We start from the raw sequence: 23,957 nt of genomic DNA, 5'->3' as shown, positions 1-23,957 counted from the left end.
TTCCCGTCGTATTGCGAATGCTGCAGACGTTATCGTCCGCGACGAAAACTTGCTTCTAATACGACATTCTATTGAAACAGTGTTTTATATTTATTATTTAAATAATTACTATAGTTCTTTAATTATGGCGTTACGAGTGTTTAAATAAATGATATTTAATTTCATGCGAAAACGAAACGGCTAATTTTGAAACAAAAGTGGAATTTAAGTGTCAGTTTTTGAAAACGGAATTCGTTTTAGTGCATTACATTGTTTTGCCAATTTAGTTTTCTTTTTAATTATTTTTATTTAAATTTATAGTTTTATAATCTGTGAATATTCGTGGTGTTTTTTAAATGTTTCTACAGTGTCCGTGATCTAAGAATGAGTAAGTATTTTATTAAAGTCATAACGCATAGCATTTAATGTAAAAAGCTGTTTATAACACAGTGCAAACTTTGATGAGCTGCTTTTATTGCGGATACGCGTATTTTTTAAAATAAACTATATATAGTTTATTGCACTTTTTTATCTAACGAAAATCTATCACATATACACTATTTGTATGAAGATTATTTTTGTTTTCAATTTTAATTTATAAAGAAGATGTGAAATTGTAATAATTATTAATTAATTAGCTCAAATTAGTTTATAATATGTTTTTAATTTGAATTAGAAATAATATAAATAAGATAAAATTGCAATGTAAAAAAGCGTGGGGTGTTTTTTAAGTAATCTATTGACAACACGATGCATATGTACTTTCTCTCTATATATGACACCCACGACCGTCGGGTTTACAGTCAGACTTTATGCCACTGAACCATAACGGTCTAAAAACGGACCCGTTACGGTTTTACAAAGGAAGCAAATATTATTTGAATAATGTATTCCAAAACTCTTAAGGTTGTTTGTTCGTGTGAGATGAAATAGGAACTAAAATTTATTATGCAAAGCCGTTAAACCCTTACTACATCGTTTCGAAGATCTTATCGATAAAGTTTACTCTTGATGTTGTTATATTTGAGTCATATTTTAACGACTAAACTAATATCCTACATATAAGTAGGAAACCTACGCACCACCCAAATTTCGAAATATTAAATGAATGACGGTAGTCAACTAATAATATAGATTTTATCTAACTTAAAAAAAAACTGATTTCCAAAAAAACATTAAAAAAAGTAAAGAAATATTGAAGGAATTATTGTTTCTAGATCTTCTAATATTTACTTAAACATAAAATCTTGGTCGTATTAAAATTTACAATGTCGTTTCATTCTTAACAAATAGTACATTTTTCAAGACATCAAGTCTTTTTTTTACAGAGGAAACCTGAGAACCTAGTGTTGAGACACTGAGTTCCCAATAAGACACTTCCGTTCCCCACTTTCCGCCTAATTCCTAATTTAGTGGCGTAGCTCAACGCTCGCTTTGCCTTGTTACAAGAGCAAATTAAATTAAATTAAAGCTTCCCGCTGTATCCCGCACACAGCGGGTTAGGCAGAAGGAATCCAGTGTTAAGACACTCAGTTCCTCACTTTCCGCTGATTTTTTCGAGCCATAGCATGTTGAGTGGCGGAACTCAACGTCGGGCTTTTGCCTTAGTGCCATAACGAAGAAATGAAATATATTTTAGCTTCACGCTGTATCCCGGACAAAGCAGGGTAAGCAAAGGGAACCTAGAGTTAAGCCATATGAAAGTATTGCTATATAATTAGTCATTCTTCCAAGTGGGGGGAATCGAATCCACAACCGTCGCGTTACAGTCACACCCTTGCGATACTATAGCTTTCCATTATTTAGATTTACATAATATATATGTATACATATATAATACAATAGATACTGAAATCACATATCGTTTTAACTTTGCCAATAGATGATTATCAGTAATACCCGTTGATAGATTGTTTTATAAGGCCTGTTTCCACTGAATGTTTATTTATATATGTTTTCATGTTTATATTAGTTATTTGTATTTTTGGCAACATCTGAAGCTGAGATTCTGAAGCGACAAAATTACATATTATAATAACCTGCATATAGCAAGTTAGGCAGAGGGTCAAGAGTGATAAGACACTCCGTTCCCCACTCCCCGCCCAATTTTCGAGACGTTTGGCAATTCCTTTCATTGTTTTACTACCAGAGAGAGTAAATGAAAATAATTCATCACCTTGATTGCAAATCAAACCCACACCCGTCGTGTTTACAGCCAGACACTGAGATTTGAATTAAAATTTCATATAATTATTCATAGAAATAAATATTTAAAAACTTATATATTTCCTAGATACCTTCAACATGATTATAATGATATTAGTTTTATTTTATATTATAGAGGTCATGGCTTCAATATAATTACATTGCCTTACAGGAAAACTCTTTGTATTTTTAGTACAAATAATGAATATATACTACTAACAACTAATGTAGGTACATACAAATATTCTGGTAGTTAAAAAACTGATTTGATCTTTTGGTTTACAGATTAATTGATACTATAAATAGGTTAATTAACATATGTTGTGCCCTCATGTATAGATATAATTTATTATATCTTAATATTTTAATTTTACGATCTGATGGCTAATGTTAAAATAATGTTAAGGCCCGTAAGCACTCAACACGTAATGTCTTAAAAATTGAGCGGAAAATGGGGAATAAAATGTCTTAAAACTAATTTTTCTCTGTCAATCCCATTATGCGAAATATTATGCGAAAAGCATAATAAGTAGTAAACAAGTTTTTTTTTACTTTGTACCTTTACTCTTAATTCCGCACTTAGCAGGGTACACAGGGTACACTCACCGCCTAATTTTGGAGACATTGAGTGTTGAATAGCAGAACTCAACGCTGATCGTGTTAACAGAGAGAATAATTCATTCTTTTTAGTGGGTATCGAATCTACTATCATTACATTTACATTAAGACGCTGTATCGCTGCGCCATGAGGATCTCTTTTGTATTTTATAAAATAAAACAGTGCAAAAGGAAATCGCGAGATAAAAAAAATATCTAAAAGTGCATGTTATCACCTTGACATATAAAATGCATTATTTTTGTATAATGACGCACCGGGACGACAATGATTATACACGTTAACATTTCAAGTAAGAACGAATCATAAGACAGCGTTTAGTTCCGCTACAAAATGATTGAAACTAGAATATATGAGGTTTTAATAGTAATCTTTTCTTATGCTATAATTTCAAAGGCCAGTCGTGGCGCAGGGGCCGCAAGCAGTGACTGTAAAAGCGACAGGTGGTGGGGTCGATTCCCACTTGAAGAAATGAAATATTTAATATTTTCATTTCTAGCACCAAGGCAAAAAAAAAGCCCGGCGTTGAGTTTCACTACTCAACAGGCAATGCCTCTAGAAACTGGTAGAAAATGAGGAGCGGAGTGTCTTAGTACTAGGCTCTCTCTGCCTATGTATCCTGCATGTATCCTGCATGTAGAAGGGTTTCTACATGCAGGATACATGCGTGAAGCTGATTTTTTTTGTCATTTAAAAAAAGTTTCATACAACTTACAATGTGAAATCAGCTTAATAATAGATTATTGAGCTTTCCCGATAGCCACGATTCAATTATTTGATTTGCAAACTATCGTGGACCTTCATAAATATTCTATAGTGTGATAATGTTACGAACTGGAAGCTCTAAACGCTGGATGAGGAAGCCACACTTGATAGTTGGAAGTTGCCACACTTGCTTAAGTAACTTGTACATTATACTAATATTATAAATGTAAATGTAGGCTTGTTTGTTACGCTTTCACGCGAAAACTGTTGAACTAATTATCACGAAACTACAAGTTTACACATATTTTTAGAAGTATTAGGATATTTTTTTTTAAATTATCCTTTGGTTAAAAAATAAATTTAAGCGGGCGAAGCCACGTTTGAGTCTTTTAATTTTCCCTCTGTGTTTGAGTTTCATTTTCCCTCTTTTAATTAGCCTCCAGAATTCAACTGAAAATGGGGAACACTAGGCTCGCTCTACATGCGAAAAAAGACAATCAGCGTGAAGCTGAGATAAAAAATTTAAAAAAGATATTCATTCTTCCATTTTAACTACTACATCCTTAGACATAGTATGGAAAAATCTTTAAATATTCTGAATATTTTTGTATGCAAAAACAACATAGCAGTTCTCCTATTACTGTGTAAGTTTGTTTAGCATTTTGTTGCAAGTTGCAACTGTACATACATACATACATACGTAAAGAATATACTCGTATAGTTAAACTTTTTGCTCATTAGACTAAAAAAATTCCATAATTCAAATCAAAAATAGTTTTTTTCCATTACCAATAAAATATATTACATATATTATTTAAGCTGTCATATTTGAAGAGAAGAGAGTTTGTCATATATGTAGAGAAAAAAGTACATATAATTTTATTTGCTATCTCTACATGTTTTGCTTATTTAAAATAGGCAATTCATTTTATAAGGAACGTCTGAACAGACTTGGGGTTTCAAAGCATCTCTTCAGCTGAATATGTTCCTTTTCATTGTATGGAGATAACGTTCAGTTTGTACAACTAGAAAGGCATGAGTGGTTTTAGTATAAGTTAATATTAGCATTTTTTTTCTTGAAAGTTTCTATTTTGATCTAAAATGTTAGACATTTGCATTGTTCATTGTTCATCCACTGTAGATTATATAAATATCTATATATATGGTATATGCTGATGGAATGGGTATGAAGTTAAAAGCTTTTATTTAAGTTACTGTCTTAGTGGGTTGGTTGTTATTTCATATGCAATATTTATATTACAAGCTTTTCTAAATAACAGTTTTCCTTATAAAAATAACACTTTTAATAAAACAAAATACAAGAAAACACTAATATGTATAAACATGTAAAACAGTGCAATCCAAAAATACGTTAATAGTCCAGTCCAAATATATTTTAATTAAATGATGATATGGCATTTTTATAATTAGATTGGATTTTTTAAAATATATTATTAGAGGAGAGAGACGTCACTAAAATACTTTTATAACTAGGTACTACTAGGTATATATAAACAAAACGGCTATAAAGCAAATTGTCGTATTTCCCTCGGTAAGAACGATAATAAAGATAAGATGGGGAATGATTGCTGAATTAATGACAGCAGGCACGCGTAAGTGATCGTGTAATTAGACCTGATGCTGAGCGAAACGGATTTGCTGACGTCATTGCGTGATACAATTCGAAAGATTTCTTCACTTTTTCAGCTTCACGCTGTATCCCGCATATAGCTGGGTAGGCTTAAGGTACTAGGTTCTATAGGTTCTCTAACACTATGGTGATAAGACACTCCATAGCGTTTAAAAGGAAAGGAAAGAGTTTAAAAGGAAAGGAAAGAGAGATAAGACATTCAATAGCGTTTAAAAGGAAAGGAAAGAAATGTAGCATTTATTATTGATTTTGATAATCTAAACTACAATAACTAAGATTATGAAAATTTTAATAAGAAAATTTCTTAACAAAATGCAAAATACGGCTTTTAAGATGACAAACTGAGAAAATACGACAAATCATTTGTCATTAAACCATATATACCTGCAAATATTCACTGAAATGGAACTAATTTTCACAATCGTAATGCTCAGCCAGGCCAGAGAACTTCATTATACACGCCCAGGTTTCATATTAAGATTTCTATTCTTTTTTTAATTCTACGTTTATACCGCATATACATATATATAGAGTGTAGGTGGGGAGAACATAGTGTTAAGACCCTCCATATTTTGATATTTAAAAGTTTATATAAAATTTGGCTCAACAACTGGCTCTTTAATACTTTTATGCTTCTCTTTAACTTGCTGAAATGATACAAAAATATGAGGATGTGAAATTGAAAAATAGTTGGAGACGCTGTGAAGGAAAGCTACTTTATATTCAGATCTGACAACGTAACTTTCGTAGAAAAAACACTTTAATATTTTCTTTGCTATCCGTTAAACGTGGTGTCCGGTGACATATAGAAGCAGGACTAGCGAAGAAAATGTAGTGTTAAGACACTCCTTTCCCTGTGTCCCTGTCCACAAGGAAAATTGAGTAAACCTTGAGGCCGTCGTGGCGCATTGGCTCAGTGGTGTAACTGTAACGCGACGATTGTGGGTTCGATCCCCACTCGAGGAAGTGGAATATTTATTTACGTTTATATTTCCATTTTTTCGCTCTGGTGTCGAGGCAAAGCGCGGCGTTGAGTTCTGCCACTGTTGACTGGCAATGCCTCCGGCCGAAACTGGGTAATGGAGTGTCTTAAAACTAGGTTCCCTCTGCCTACCCTGCTGTGTGCGGGATACAGCGTGAAGCCGAGTAAACCTATATATAGTTTTCCATGCAATTAGCTTCGCAATTTAGCAGAAAAATACAATAAATGTTCTATTTACACGCACATGTTCGTTCAATTGGCGCTTAATTTTTATGTATTTCATTTAAATGTAAGTTTCCATGAGTTTCAATTTACATTGGAATTGGGTGCTATTTTAAAATGTGTAAAAACTTTATAGACTATTTTTTTATTTTAAACTTAAAAAGGTATTCTTAAAGAAGCTAAAAAATAGGGAGCTTTTTTAAAGATTTTATTAGCTTCACGCCGTATTATAGCATTGCGTGTTGAGTGGCGGTAGTGAACGCCGGGAAATAAAAATATTAAATATTTCCTTTCCTCGAGTGGAAATCGAACCAACAACCTATCGTTCACAGTGGCACAGTTGCCCTGAGTCACTACTGGCCTCAGAATTATGCATAAAATTCTGAATAGATCAATTAAAAGGCAGATTATAGGTAAACGTGGTTAAGTTATGCACAAAGGATGTCGGTCGAGAGGTATCGCCGGCTCTTTGATAGCGCTGTGTGACTGTGCCGCGAAACTACTTTATGCCTAAAAGCTTTGGAGGGCGGATTAGATTGGTGTTTGGCGTTTGGGTTTGTGGGTTACATTATTCTAAAGTTAATAGTAAGCGAAATGGTGAAGTTTTTTTTAAATAATTTAATATTGATTTAGTTTTTTATTTTTTTTTTTCTAATTTGGCCGTAACATTCTGTCTGTGTATTTATTTATTATTTTTATGATTTTATTCTTTCTGATAATATTATGTGAGATCTACATAAGATAAACGCGCGTCTATCTCCACCTTAAAGGCCGGCAACGCACCTGTAGCTTATCTGGTGCTGCACGAGGTCGTGGTCGGCGGTGATCACCATCAGGTGACCCAAACGCTCGTTTGCCTTGTCCTTTTTCCATAAAAAAAAACATATCTACATGGAATAAAAAACAAAAAATAGCTTCACGCTGTACCCCGCATATAGCAGGGTGAGCAGAGTGAACCTAGTGTTAAAACACTCCGTTCCCCACTTACTGCCGAATATTTCGAGGCATTGCGTGTTGAGTGGCGGAACTAAACGCCGGGCTTAAATAATATATATTTAACTCTATTTGAACCCACTACTTATATTCTCTAACACTATGCATACTTAAACAACCGATACCTATATTTAAATAATCAATGAGCTTTTCGCCCATACTGAGCTGTTTTAAATAATAATGAATTCATGTATCTCTTTGTTTAATTCTATAATTAAACAAAGAGATACATGAATTCATTGTTTAATACAAAACATTCCTCGTGCGGGATTCGAACCTAAATACTTTAGTAATTGATTAAATTTTCAATTTTATCCGCTTTCCAACCACAATGTTTATGTGTTGCTGAAACATTTCCTTTGTAAATTGCGAAGGGAATAATAACTGGAGAATTATGTTTACGAATTCTCCACCGCGAAGTCACTTCCTAAGTTTATGGGGTTAAATTAAACTGTTCGTTATGTATCGTAATTACAGTATGTTAAGACGGTTAAACTTTATATAGATAATAATATTGATTAGAAATACTTTAGAAATACTAAATTAATCATTTTTACATATCACTTAAGAAATAATTCTCCTTAACCTCTCTTCGCTTAACGCAAGTTTATTTTTACAAGTCATCGAGGCTGCTGGTGCTTTAAAAGAAACCCCGTGACACCCCCGAAGGCAATTGCGCTACGTTCCCCACTTTCTGCAAAATTCTTAAGGCAATGCGTGTTAAGTGGCGGAACTCAACGCCGCGCTTTGTCTCGACCAAATAAAACATAAATTTAAATAAATATTTCAATTCCTCTTCTTCCTCAACCAAATCACACTGGACATAAAAATCTTTGGTACAAATGTTTAAACCAAACTATTTATACCTATTTAAGCAATTAGTTTCATCTGTTGTCTACATAGATAACAGATGAAACTCTGGTAGTAGTTCTATGTATGGCTTAAGGGAGGATCCACACTATAGTGCCAGTCACGTGTCTTTCTCGATCCGATTGGATTTAAAAAAAAAATTAAACACGCGTAACACGCTTGTTGGTTGGATCGGAACTTCTCATTATTTCTCATATAAGAATATCTTTAACAGACTTAGGTCGGACGAAGAACGAATCGAAATCGGCATTATAGTGTGAATCCACCCTAACCCTGCTCCTGTCTTGTGCATCAGAGCGCGAAACGCATTGCGGCTTATATTACGTCCGCTCGGTCTACTCGGCCTTAAAGTATTAAGTTTGTTTAAATAAACGTAAAAATGGCTATATTTGTTTGGAAAAATTTGGACCAGGCCAAGGAATCTTGGCCAGATCTGGCGCAAGGGCAAAAAGTGCGACTGTAAACGCGACTGGTTGTGGGTTCGATCCCCACTTGAGGAAATTAAATAGTTACATATTAAATTTATATTTCCATTTCTTCGCTCTAGTGTTGAGGCAAAGCGCGGCATTGATTTCCCCCATTCAGCACCTTCAGAATTCGCCGGGAACTGGGAAACGGAGTGTCTTAACACCAGGTTCCCTCTGCTTACCCTGCTTTAAGAAGAACACATCGTGAACCTGATTATCATTATTTCTTTTTCGAAAAGTATTAAATGCCTCGCTGCATCGCTGTTTCCTGCCTAATACGTTTACTGTTGCTTACTTTTCAATTGTTTTTTGTTGATGTTTGTCTTTTGTGTACGTGTTGTTTAATAGCATTTTGTTAGATTTTAAGATAATTACAATGTGTGTTTTATGTAAGAGAAGAAAATTATGCTTGAAATAAACTGTTATAAAATAATTTTTAGAGGAATGACACAAATAATATTCATCATCATCATCATCATCAGCCTGTCCTCGTCCACTGCTGGACATAGGCCTCTCCAATGGCACGCCACTGAGCTCTCTCTTCAGATCTTCGCATCCAGTCGCTGCCCGCCACTTTACGAATATCGTCACCCCAAAATAATAATTCGTCAAATAATATTAATAAATAATAATTCATTCATTCATTCATTAGCGGGGATCGAACCCACGACCGATCGTTATAGACATATTCTTGTGCTCCTGTGCCATGACGGCCTCTACTTTAATAACATACTTTATATTTAGCGCAAATTATCAACGGAAGAGTTGCCAAAAAATGTAGCTTAATTAATTTATACTTTTCCACTTTACACAAAAGTGGGATCTTAAATTAAATTTTGTAGGTTTTGTCGTTTTCCATTTAACGAGATGTCGGTAGAATTATAAATTTGTGAAGAATTAGCGGAATTGTCACGTTATTTGTGGGGAGCAGCGGAGAATGGAGTGTCTTAACCTATTGTGACCCATGAATAGTTTGAATATGATTTGTTAATAATTAATGAATAGTCATTGTGACAGGTTGTGCGTTTGATTCCCATTAGAGGAAATAAATTATTAATATTCTTATATCTTCGCTCTCGTATCGAGATAAAGCGTGGCGTTGAGTTTCGCTACTCAACACGCAATGCCTTCAGAATTCTGCGAAAAATGGGGAACGGAAGTGTCACGTGAAGAAGTGTCGAAACTTTCCCTCGCCTATCCTGTTTATATAAGGCTAAACCCTGAAGCTAAAACAAAAAAGAAATTATAATCATGACTTGATAAAATATTTGTATTTATCGGTGAAAATTAAACTTTTTAACGAAAAGATATTTGATACTGTTTATTTTGACTATCGCTTTGGCTTTTTACGACTTTATATAATGTAATGTAAAACTTGAAAGAAATTGGTTGTTTATTTATTGATATAATAAATGAAGGATCATTATAAAAAAAGCTGGATAAGTGCGAGTCGGACTCGCTCACTGAGGCTTCCGTACTTATTTCAGGATTGTAGGTCTATGGAGAGTACAATTTCTAAGTTTACCAGCTTAAGTTTGCGGGCATAGAGAATAAAAGGAAAAATTCCGAAAAGTTAAAATTAATAGATATTTCATAGTAAAAATAAATACAAACTTATGTTTATACACAATTTCCTACAGAATCGATGAATAAATGATATTAATTTTAGCATGATGCTTTTACTCGATCTACAGATAAAAACAAATTGATATTAAAAGTGTACCGTTTTTCCTTGTGTGGTACGGAACCCTAAAAAACTAATAATGCAATTTCCATTTCCTCTTATTCTAAGGTAGTGTACACGTTGTGAAGTGCACTAAAGCCTTTTAATAGAGCATGAAGGCTTGACTTCTCTGCAGCGCACTATTGTGCTAATGTATGGCAAAAGTTAGAGTATATTTGAGACTACGCCTCTAAGAGCGAGTACTCGCTTCGAAGGCACTTCTACGTTGAAGAACCTTCTGATAGTACTAATTTTAGACAATTTTGTTAATACATTGCGTTATTTTAATATTAATCTAACATTATGTTTAGCCATAAATCAAGGAACCTGGGAATCTAATCTTATGACACTTCGTTCCTATTAACGTTCCCCACTTTCTTTACTTACGATCCCCACTTTCCGCTAAATTATAACACAATGCAAAATACATATTTACTGTTAATCTATATAAGAGTTCTAATATTTTATTCCTACAAAATTATATTTCTATAAATAACCCAACTATTTATATCCTATAGTTCAAATAAGCTACCACCATTCTTCATGAATACAGCAAGGGTTGGAATTATTCTGTCACAGAAGTCTTTTGAAGTCTTTTGAATGTGAGGATGTGATATTGGTCTATTTAATTTTAAATATTAGATAGATTTTATGAGAGTTATCTTCATAGTTTAGTATCGTAGCCCTATAGGGATATGTCTGAGTTAAGGTAGTCACCTTAACTCAGACATATCCTAAGCAGTCTGCTTTGACTCGTAAAATTTATAAGATTTTACTTTGACTTTGGCTCCCAATGTTTTTCTTTTCTTTTCTCTGAAAGTGTAGAAATAGAAGAGAGAATCATAGTGCTGTGTGTTACGGACAGTATTACGCAATAGTTTAGGGTTCGATTTTCACCCGGGAAAATGAATTGAGGTGTAAAACGGAGTGTTTTAACACTAGGTTACTTTTACCTATCCTGCAATATTTATTTATATCTTCACATCGTGAAACTGTGAAAAAAAGTAACTTTTGATGTACTGGGTAGGTGGGTGGCAGAGATCTACGAATATCTACTTATGGTCAATTATTTGCAAATTAAAAAAAAAACTCCATCTACATACTTTAAGTTTGATATCGGTTCATTTTATTTTACCTGTCACGTTCATCTGTCTTTTACCTGTCGTTGACAATATTATTAAGTAAGTTTATAAATTCTTTTTTCAATGTTGTGATATTTGTAAAGATATTTTAAGGTTAAGGTTGTCGTAACGCAATGAGAGTGCGCCTGACAGTAAACAAGATGATTTTGGCGATCCTCATGCAAAGAATGTAAATAATAAAAATCAGTTTGTATTAATTTTGCCTACCTGTTTCGATAGTGTTTCTATTCATGAGTTGGAATTGAACCCGCAACCATCCCTATTCATTAAAACACTGGCAGACTATGCCGCCATAGCTTCTCTTCTTCTTTGTCGTTTCGCTCTGGACAGAGCGGTCGTGGTCGTCTTTTTTTTTTTTTTTTTAAAGGTTGGTGGTGCGCCACACAGTCCGACGCCATTTTTCGCGATTGACTGTCTGCCTGGTGCACTCATAGAGAGGGTCATCGAGGGCTGCCTTCACTTGGTCTGTCCATCGCATGGGGGATCTACCGCGTGGCCTGCTACCCTCAACTTTTCCCTGAATCACAAGGCGTTGCATGGAAATATCTTCTTGTCGAGAAATATGTCCGAAGAAAGTGAGAATCCGTGCTTTGACAATGGAGGACAACCGTTGTTTTACATAGCCATAGCCATAGCTTAAATAACTATAAAATAATTATTGAAAAAAATCATAAAATCAGCTTCACGCTGTATACCGCACACAACAAGGTATGCAGAGGGAACCCAGTGTTAAGACACTCCGTTCCCCACTTTCTACCGAATTCTGGAGGCATTGCGTGTTGAGTGGCAGAACTCAACGCCGGGCTTTGCCTCGACACCAGAGCGAAGTAATGGAAATATAAACGTGAATAAATATTTCATTTCCTCGAGTGGGGATCGAACCCACAACCGTGGCGTTACAGTCACACTCTTTAGGCTTTAAAATATCATTCTATTTCATTTTGGTTTTACATGTTTCTTTAAATATACGGACCCATTTCACGCTTATTACTTGACCTTCGTATTGAGTTACAGTGACTCGAGACTGAAGTGTACAGTTTCAGCGGTGTAGAGTTACGTATTATATTATTTGCAGCAAATAGTGATTTGACACTGTGCTAATAGAGTTAAATCAGATAGTTCAATGAGGGACGTCACTCGATATTCGATTCATTTAATTATTTTGAATTCGATTTCGATTCGATTCGATTTGGGTATTTTTTGTAATATGCAATCATTACAGTTATTGTACAAAGAATATTATATTTAAGAACTTTATCCAAATCAATAACATTACATTTACGGCTGTTTCTGAACGAGTCAATTAAATTAGTCATTGACATCAACACATATGACTGTCAGTCAATTCTGTTTATTAAATGAATAATCATGTAGTTCAAGCGGGCGAAGCCGCTGGCAGGTCTCTAGTAGTATATATTAATAGGAGAGGTAGTCGTGACATAGGGGCATTAGTGTGCGACCGTAAACGCGGCGTTGAGTTCCGCAATACAACATGCAATGCCAGCGTACATCTTAAAAACAGGGGAAACACAGGTGAAAGTAATTTAGTAATAGGTCTACTTATAATAATTTTAAATATAATCAGTTTTTTTAGCATAAAAAAAATATATACAAAAAAGATAAACATTTCCACCCATATTTGACAACATTTTGTAATAACTCAGCATCTGACCTTCCATCAGTCTCTGATGAATTCCATTCAAACTTGTTCTTGTGAACATTTTACTCTCGCAATGTTAATATTTAACTTAAAAAAATATTCTAGCGCCGCCGGTGTTTAATCTGGGTTATGTCGCTTTGTGTTCTATGAAAGTCGATCAGGTATACAATGAAAACTATATATATGGACTTTTCTTTACATTTCCGTTATTTTTATAACGTATTCCGTTTTACCGTTCAGTTTCTTTTATTAAACGGTTTTATTTAGCTCACCCCGTTTGTTTGTTTGGGTCAAATTTAGTAATTGAAATTTAACCCTCTTCCCGTTAACCGATTGATCTGAAATTTGGTATACGCCTTTGATTCTGGTGACAATACAATTATCCATATTCAATATTATTGTGAATCCAAGATGGCCGCCGCTACAAGATGGCGGACAACTTAGTTTTTTTCAATCCCATCAATATGGATATCAAATGAAAGGGCTTGTCAAGTAGAATTCAGTGGACTATACAAAATCAAAATCCAAGATGGCCGCCACTATAAGATGGCGGACAAGTTAGTTTTTTTCAATCCTATCAATACGGGTATCAAATGAAAGGGCTTGTCAAGCAGAATTCAGTGGACTATACATAATCAAAATCCAAGATGGCCGCCGCTACAAGATGGCGGACAAGTTAGTTTTTTCGATCCCATCAATATGGGTATCAAATGAAAGGGCTTGTCAAGTAGAATTCAGGGCACTATACAAAATCAAAATCAAAGATGGCCACTGCTACAAAATGGCGGATAATGTAGTTTTCAATCCCATCAATATGGGTATCAAAATAAAGGGCTTGGTAAGTATAATACAGTATACTATACACAATTACAATATGAATCTCCCACCTAAGTCAAGATCTGGTATCCTGTCGAGGACTGTGTGGCTATAGGGTGCCTAAAAATGATACGTCGCTAGGGGTACCACCCAAGGTAAAAGGTAGAAGCGCGCCGAGAACTGTATGGCACTAGGTGGATAAAAATGATATGTCGTTAGCGTTTTCCCCTCAAGATTCAGGCACATCTTGTTGTACATAGCCTTGTCCCTTTATTGGACCTCTGGGGGGGTCGTTCGTAACATTCTCCATTAACCTTGCAATAATGAGACATCGAGCCTCATTTCAACGAATTGAATAGCATGAGAAATAAAAACTAAAAACTTAAAAATAAAAAAGTATAAAAAAAATTTTAAGTTAAACGGTTTTATATTGCAGATAAATGTACTAAAAGCTAAAAAATAATTTCATAGAAATTATGATTACTAAAATAAAATCGTGGGGACACTTGCTACTTACCACTAGGTGGGTGAAGTCTCACGCTATGTCTTTCAATTGTAGATATTGGACGTGCCCCACGATTAAATTTTAGTAATCATAATTTCTATGAAATTATTTTTTAGCTTTTAGTACATTTATCTGCAATATAAAACCGTTTAACTTAAAATTTTTTTTATACTTTTTTATTTCTCTGTTTTTATTATTCCGTTTTTTTCAACTCCCAGTATCAATAGCTTTGTTGAATATTTTAAATTGTTAACTTAAATTTATGATATTTCTACTATTTGAATTTATGATAGTTCTACTATTTCCTAGAAGTTGTTCGTAAGTAATTCTAAAAGGAATAATATGCAATAATTTATTTTAATAATGCTCTATTTACATCATCTAATGCTTAGTTGGGCTTGCTCTTTTTTAAAGTGCTATTTCACACTCGGTAAAGAAAACTACTTACTTCTTACTTGAAATTTTAAATTCCGGATTTCTAGAGGTGTGAGTTCAAATTTTCGAAATAAACATTTTTCTTATCATATATTGGAAACATAAATATTTGTCTAAACAGGATGTGAACCCCCTACTGTCACGTTTCAATAAGACTAGCTTACTTCTTAGTATATATTTATAGAAGAAGGGTTCCTTAATGTCCTAAGCTAGAGTGCATCGATGCATCAAACTGTAAGAGTTGGTTGTGGTGATCGTAATTGATATAAATAGCTTCTTCGTCCGCTTTATGTTCGTAAAATCGCAATAATACTTAGAAACTCAATATGTTAGGTGCTTTCATGAAATGTTAGTATATAATCATTATGTTAAATTATTAAAGGGAGGCCAGTCGTTGGATCTGCACTAGAGTTTGACGCGATAGATTGTAGGTTTGATTCTCACTCGAGGAAATGAAAAATATTTTTATTTTATTGAAAGTAGCAATGTCTCAATACTAGGTTCCCAAGTTCCCATTGTCTCCTATGCGGGATACAGCATGAACCTAAAAATAAATTCCAAAATTTTCCTAATATCTGTCGTTTTGCTTTAGTTTACATTCCAATGGTTTATTAGAGGAAAATGTCAATACAATTTGTAATGGACATAGAAAAAGTATTGAATAATACGATGAACATTGCCTTTATTACGTCCGTAAATCAAATGTCAAAATGCGATTGACAGATGGGATTTCGTTTATAACATAATATGCCTGAATTGTTTTGTTTCGTATGTTTTTTCATTTTTTATCATTTTAAATTTAATAATAATTAACATTTAATTTTATGTAACGGAGTGTCTTAAAAATGAGAAAAACCAAATGTTACTGGTCTATCTGTTTTTCAAGAGAGAACCTCTCTCTTGAAAAACAGATAGACCAGTAACATTTGGTTTTTCTCATTTTTCCAGACTATTAATAAAATTACAGTTTATTTACATGATTATCTTTCAAATATCTACACTCATATATAATACTAGCGGCCCGCTCGCGGTTTCACCCGCGTGAACTATGTTATTATTAATTTCTGTCTCCATGACTACGTCTTAGTGACGTCTATGCCAAATTTGAGACTCCTAGCATCTATAGTAACGAAGTTTCATACAAACTTTCGACCCTAAAAACAACCCCTTAGAAATCGAATATTGCAAATTCCCGTCTTTGCGAGCACCTACGTCCCATAAGTAACTCCTATGCAAAATTTGAGATTCCTAGCACTTGTAGTTTCTGAGATTTCGTGATGAGTGAGTGACCTTTCGATTTTATATATATATATAGATAAGTGACAGCTGAAAAGTTTGTTTTCTACGAAAAATTGCATAATATATTTTTTCAATTTACATTTTAATATATATAACAACAAACAAACGTGCGACTGTAAACACAACTATTGTGGGTTCCATTCCCAATGGAGGGAATATTAATTTAATTAACAGAATATCCCAGAATTCTGCGGAAAACTCTGGGAAACGGAAGGGTCTTAATTGAACTGGAGTGTCTTAACACTACAGGAACCGGTGAAGCTTACGCTATGTGCGGGATAAAGCGTGAAGCTAAAGAAATAAGATATAAATTAACTCAATATCATTAAAGGAAATCATTAATACTTATTTATGTTTTCAAGTAACGATCTTATATGTCGTTCGACAATGTATATGGCTATTGTAACTGAACAAAAGCCTTACTTTGGTTCTGTAGAGGTTTATTACTTCCTACCTTCCTTCCTGTCCAACGGTCATTACGTTAGCTGGCTTTGTGAAAGTTCATCATTTGTAGCTTTTGACTCTCATATCTTAATTTAGAGGATTTTCTTTATTTTAACGACCCTAGTAATAAAAGGGCAGATTTAAGAGTAGTGTTCAGTGACTATGTTCTCTGACTTTTGCCCATTGAAAGATATTATACGTAAATCTACGTAATTATCGTTCTATTAAAAATTATATTTAAAAGTTCTATTAAAATTAACTATTAGTAGAGCCGAATTATAGGTTTTTTTTCCAAATAAAAGAAGACTTAAATCCTTTTATATTTTTCTTTTGCTAAGTCTAAAGCTGATACTAAGTACCGGCTTAGAAAGCCTACCCAAACTTAATTAGCGCTAAATCAAACGGTGTGGGAAGGGTATTACTAGACAATGCTAAAGTATTTTTCTTTGTAAGTATAATATTAATTAAAAATATATTTATTTTGTCAGTTTCACAGTTTCACGCCGTATATCGCTCACAGCATGGAAGAAAGAGGGAACCTAGTGTTAAGAATTCCCGTTTTCTACTTTCTGCAGAATTCTGGAGGCATTCGGCTTTGAGTTTCTCCACTCAACACCTAAATTGATATATTAAATGCTGTATTATACTAACAAATCGTCCGTTTTACACTTATTAGATAGGGTTGACGTTACAAAAATCTTGTTACCCTAATAACGTTATCTGTATGCCTGGTTTGTCATTGGTAGACAGGTCAGTGACCTTTTCTTATTTCTAAATCTTAATATTATAGGGATGAAAGCAATATAAGTTGATAATGTGATGAGTTTTTATAGTGTCAAGGCACTCCATTTCTTTTTTGACCTTGATAACAGCGAAGCGAAGAAAGGAAATTAATTCATTCTCTGAAAAGGAATCGATCCTACAACTGTCACTTTTAAAATCTGACGTTGGGATACCATGCCCTCTTAGTTTTATATTTATTTCTTCAGGTCATCCAGAAGTTTTAGAATATTTTAGGCCCTCTAATTCTATCATTGCATGTAGAGTTAGGGAGCCTAAAATATTCTATTATAATAGCCCTTAGAAATCGGCGGGCAATCGGAACGGACTGTTATAACACTAGGTTATAAAATTCCGTAAAAAACGTAAAAAAACTTGTAAATATAGATTAAGCATTAAAAATATTATAATTAAATACTGTCGCCCTTTCTGGATTATTAATAATAGCAATCGAAATAATATTCCGTGACCCGAAAATCTTTTCCCAATAACGGGACAAATGATACCAACAAAATTATACATCGGATCTTTCTAAAATTGGGAACATTCATATGAAAAAGGCTAGAAAATAGGTTTTTATTAAGTTTTGTACACATATTACGTGTTGTGATCCGCATACAGAGTGTACACAATTATTTATTGCTCCCGCCTTCTGACCATTTTTCATACAAAATGTCTAGAACGTGTAGTGTTATTACTGTTATTAGAGTAAAAATAAGATACTATATATTTCTAAATAACTTCATATACTTTTTTTATATAAATAAATCAGCTTCTCGTCGTGCATATAGGAGGGTAGGCAGAAGAAACGTAGTGTCAAGACACTCCGTTCCATTTCCGCTATCAAAGTGTGTTATTGAAAATAATTTGTTCCCCGAATAAGAATAGAATAGATCCCACAAACGTGACAAGACAAACGCATGTACGAGTACCTATAGACAGAGAGCCACCGTGACGCAATGGAACTGCCGGCGACGTGATGACCTCAATCAAAACTGAATTAAGTTAATTTGTTTTATATGGGGAACATTATATGGATGATGGAATACTAATATAAATATACGAATACTATGTCCCAAATATTTTATTATAGTTCTTATACATGTATTTTCTTAGATTCGATTGAATTGTGATTTTTTTCAATAATATTCCGAGTAGGATTTGAATAGACAATAATTGTGTACAATTAATTTTGTACTATCGAAATAAGGGCGTTTATTCAATTTTCTTTGACTTACAATTTAAAGCTGAGGCCAGTCGTAGCGCAGGGGCACAAAGTGTGGTCCAAAATTCACTGGATGTGGGTTCGATCCTCACTCGAGGAAAGGAAATATTTATTTAAATTTATATTTCCATTTCGTCGCTCTGGTGTCGAGGCAAAGCGCGGCGTTGAGTTCCGCCTTTCAACACGTAATGCTTACAAAATGTGGCGAACAGTGAGGAACGGAGTGCCTTAACACGAGGTTCCCTCTGCCTAAGCTGGTTAAGTTTTTAACTATTTAAAGCTAAAAAAACGTATACGAAATTTATTTTTAACGTTGTATGACTCCATACATTTCATACAAAATGTGTAAAAGTAGATACGTAAATACCTACAGAGAGTCAGTATTTTGTGTGAATGGTGATGACTGAGAGAGTTTATATTCAGTCCTCTTGAGTACAGCAAATTATGTAATTTACATTTATATTTCATGTTCCCATCTAAAAGCTTTCGTCACATACTTGTTGGGGAAGGGCCTGGTCCGTTTCATGGGTTATGCTGAAAATATTATTTAACTTTTGTATGACATCTTTTAAGAGGCAGTTTCGGATGATAAATGTACATATGTATGTATATTCGGAGCACGGCGCTTATATCCTACCGGCCACTTTTTAATTTATTTTTAAAAGTTCATTTAAACACTGGTCTGGCCAATCTTCCTGAATTCTCAAAAAAGGAATAGGTTAAAATTTCTAAATTTTCTTATCTCTTTTAATTTTTACAAACCCTATATACCGTAGAGGTAGTCGCGTCGTGGCAAAATAGCACCGTCTGACATTTGACTGTAAACGCGACAGTTGTGGGCTCGATTCCTGGTTGGGGAAATTAATTATTTTCATTTCCTCGACCTAGTAAATACTAAAAGATCTTAATACTAGGTTCCATTTGTCTACCACCTAAAAAAAACTACAATGATATAAAAAAAATATCATTTTTAATTAATATATAGCCAGAATATGTTTAGTTATTCAATATACACAATATTCATTTAATATTTATTTTATGGATTACATAATAAAATAACTTAGCATTATTGATATTTCCGCTACAAGTGACACTCCACGTTTTATTATGTCGTCGTATTATGCTTTTGACCTTGACGCGTTTCATATTGTCGCTTATTGCTTTTAAAATTATCAATAAAAATTGAAATGAATTTTGTCAATAAAAATTGAAATGAATTGAAATTATCAATAAAATGGCTAAATACTTCGACCGAAGCTATACGGGCATATAAATGTAAACTTATTACGTATATGTAGACTATATAACATACTAGCGGCCCGGTCGCGGTTTCACCCGCGTGAACTATGTTATTATTAATTTCTGTCTCCATGACTACGTCCTAGTGACGTCTATGCAAAATTTGAGACTCCTAGCATTTGTAGTAACTAAGTTTCATACAAACTTTCGACCCCAAAAACAACCCCTTAGAAATCTAATATTGCAAATTCCCGTCTTAGTGAGCACCTACGTCCTATAAGTAACTCCTATGCAAAATTTGAGATTCCTAGCACTTGTAGTTTCTGAGATTTCGTGATGAGTGAGTGACCTTTCGATTTTATATATATAGATTTAGAGTTACACAACTTTTAAAACGGGTTGGCCGTAAAACAGAGTATCTTAACACTTAGTGTTCCGTTTACACTTATAGCTGTATCAAGAACTAAATGAGCTTTAAATAGCTTAAAATTAAAATATTAATTAAAAACAATATTTTTAAGACAAGCTTTCTAGATTGTTTATGGCTTATTGTATTTTACAAAACTTTTTATTTAATACCCGTATGTTGGTTGTGCAAAAATTTATAATCCACCATGTTGTCATCACAAATTCAGAACTGAGTTTTAACTCAAATTTCAGCTCAATCGGACACTGAGAAGTGGGTCAATGAGCTTGTATCTTACAAGACCCGTTAATATAAGCCGCTCTCAAGTCTGAGATCGATCTTGAGATGCTGTTTTCATTTAATATAATTTATGAATGAAAACGGTATCTCAAGATCGATTTCAGACTTGAGAGTGGTGTACAAATACGGTTCTAAGACAGATACTGCCACGGCAAGTAAAATAAAAAATGGTAAAAATAAAGTAAAAACTTTCCATAGCTACATAACTCAAAACAATATTTCCAACACCCATAACACTTTCATCAAATCTGTTCATGACTAATGCAGTGACATTTTTCACCAGGGCTTTGTATAAAGCTTGTTTCGAAAGCTTATTGTATGAATAACGTTTCATTATTACAATTCTGTTTTCAATAATTTGATTGGGGGTTATTTATGCAAAATATATAAAATTTATATATAACTGTAAATATGACTACTGTGAGTTCGATTCCCATTCGTCACTCAACACGCAAAATGTCTCAAAATTGGGCGGTAAGTGGAAAACTGGGTATTAATACTGGGTTTCTTTTGACTAACCTGCTATATGAAGGACAAAAATTTCTAAATTTCCATATAAAATTTAAGCAAAACCTTTTTTTCAGCGTCACGCTATATCCCACACATAGCAGTGTTAGGAGACTCGATTTCTTGTTTTGAACACGCAGATTTCTGTAGGTATTGCCCGTTGAGAGGTGAAACCTAGTTTCTTTATTATCATCATAATTTCACTATCCATCCATACGTATATTATAAATTCGAAAGTAACTCTGTCTGTCTGTCTTTTACGCAATCAGGGCTAAACCGCTAATTTAATTGTGATAAAATACTCATACTTGAGGGTCCCGGGATGAACATAGGATACTTTTTTTTCTCATATTTGTAATTTTTTCGATATATATCAATATATTAAAATACTTATTAATTTGACATGCAATTTATTCCGCCATGTTAATAACAACTGTCGTTGCTAGGCAACAATTTGCAAAGTTTGTTGTTAGAAAACGTCACCTAAAATGAGCTTACTTAACGCATCTCTCTATTGAAAACTGAAAATAATTTCATAAATATATTTAATAAATATTCGTATAGTTCAAGCGGGCGTAGCCGCGTCCGGGCCCACTAGTTATATAAATAAAATAGCTAATATAGAAGTACATAATTACATTGAATTTCTATCCTGCTAGTACGGCAAATGTTTCCTTATTACAAGACGCATGCCGACTAGGCCAAGCCATTTCCATTTCAACATCAATTCATACGACGACATCCGTAGTAGATATCTTGCATAAGTAACTGTATGCAAATGGGTGGTTGTACCTTCACAATGGATCCTATGCTGATGAAAAATTTGCAACTAATATAGCGTTGGTTGTTGTTTAGCATCTTCATCATATTTTTCCTGAAGCCGTCGCGCGACGAACGCGAAGGCCGTCGGTTCGATCCCCACTCGAGGAAATTAAATATTTATTTACAATTCAATTTTAATTTCTTTGCTTTGGTGTCGAGGTAGATAGCGGCGTTGAGTTCCACCACTCAACACGCCTCTAGAATTCGGCGGATAGTGGGGAACGGGGTAGACACCTCGTAACACTAGGTTCCCTCTGATTTATTTTAGTTTTATTTTATTATCCTAATAGAAATATCCTCATATTATAAGAGTATTTTCATATAACTAAATAATAAAAATAATTTTACACTACTTTCATTATAAAAAAAAAGTACTACATAGCTTTAGTTAGGTATAAATTAAGAGAAATGCTTATTTGGACGGAGCGGTAAGCCAATTATCGCTGTTAGTTCTAAAAATTGGCACGGGAATATTTCATTAATTTATTCTTGGATTGTATTTCCAATCAAATATTAGATTTGGCGTTCGAAATCTTTTATTTATTTATTATTTAAAAATATAGTAGGTAGAATTTAGAAGTTATTTTTTTTTCTATTAAATTAGCCTATATGACTTTTTGTGTGATTGTACGCTGGATTGCCATGTATGAAAATTACACTAGTATCCCTGATTTAATTTGATTTCATTTAAGATTTAAAATAAAAATACAATATTTACTAATATTAGTTTTCAATAATTATTTATCATTTTCATATATTATCATTATATTGAAATGTGTATAAAAAAAGTGTATAAATAAATATAAACTTAATTTTACTATTCGCATACGAATGCAGCTAAGGATCACGATATCGATGGAGTTGTAATACCTGAAAAAGGCTGAGCAAAGTGCCCTCGCAACGGAAAGAACGGAAAACTAATTATTGCCGACAAAAACGCCCCGTAATTCTAGCATTGTAGCTTTGTTTTCTTTGTTTTTTTATCTTTTAAGAAAAAGGTCTTACTAATTATTAAAAGAAAGAGAGTTCTCTTTATCTCCGCAATTTTATTGCTCAATTCCGTGACTTCAAAATTACCCCTTTCGAAGAATACTCATTGTTCTACCCTAAACGATACTTTTTCTTGTTTCAGATTTCTGAAGTAACTTCATGAACAAACGAGAAACACCGACAATGCTCCAAGAAAGAATAACCTAATATCGAACAAATGGAATAATCCTACCGGCTATGACGAATTTCACTTATCCGGATCCATCACTAGAGGACTTCAGATGTCAATTGATTTCTGGCAAGAGTTGTGTAAACGGATCCTTTTCCTCGGGTCTGGAGTGTGTTACCTACGGAAATTCTATAGAATTCAGTTGCGAATTAGATTTGGACGTTCACAATGGAACTACTTATAGCTGTTACCAATGTTCCAACAATTCCTTGGATTTTAGGAGCTACGACATTGAATGTAGCGTTAGACTCAAGCTGAATGTAATGACTGATTTAGTTGAGAGTGTTCTAAGACATTTGTGGTTACGAATACCTAACTTCGGTACTTGTAAATCAGATATGCTCTTTTGTTATGGGGATACAAATCGGACGTTTTACATTGATGCTTCGAGTGGTAGTGGAAATTATAGTTTAGTAGATAATTTTCAATGTACGTGGAACGGCAATAGTACTGAAGATATTATGGATGGTGTAGGATATGAGTGGAGTTTCCTGTTTGTGATATTGTTTATAGTGGCGGGGGGTGTGGGTAATATCCTGGTGTGTCTGGCGGTGTGCCTGGACAAGCGGTTGCAGAATGTGACCAATTACTTTCTGCTGTCGCTGGCGATTGCTGATTTGCTCGTCAGTTTGTTTGTAATGCCGATGGGAGCTATACCTGGATTCTTAGGTAAGATTTTTTTGTTTTGTTTTAGCTTCACGCCTTATCCCGTAAAGAGTACTTAGTGTTAAGATGCACCGTTCTC

General features: G+C 33.8%; 1 protein-coding gene across 2 annotated transcripts in view; it reads left to right on the top strand.

Annotated features, from left to right (window-relative positions):
- Nucleotides 1-23,957, top strand: part of 5-HT2A (5-hydroxytryptamine receptor 2A) — a 67,189-nt gene continuing 43,232 nt past the window's right edge. For both annotated transcript variants that reach the window (XM_085193243.1, XM_085193242.1), the window contains exons 1-2: nt 1-367; nt 23,126-23,881. In XM_085193243.1, coding sequence (XP_085049369.1) covers nt 23,221-23,881 — 661 coding nt within the window. In that variant the 5' untranslated portion in view covers nt 1-367; nt 23,126-23,220. The remainder of the gene's footprint in view (nt 368-23,125; nt 23,882-23,957) is intronic.

This window comes from Heliconius melpomene, chromosome 11, assembly GCF_056956725.1.
Source record: "Heliconius melpomene rosina isolate 202511_hmr_F chromosome 11, ASM5695672v1, whole genome shotgun sequence".
Taxonomy (NCBI): domain Eukaryota; kingdom Metazoa; phylum Arthropoda; class Insecta; order Lepidoptera; family Nymphalidae; genus Heliconius; species Heliconius melpomene.
The sequence above is the reverse complement of the archived record's forward strand: the minus strand, read 5'-3'. Positions and strand labels throughout refer to the sequence as shown.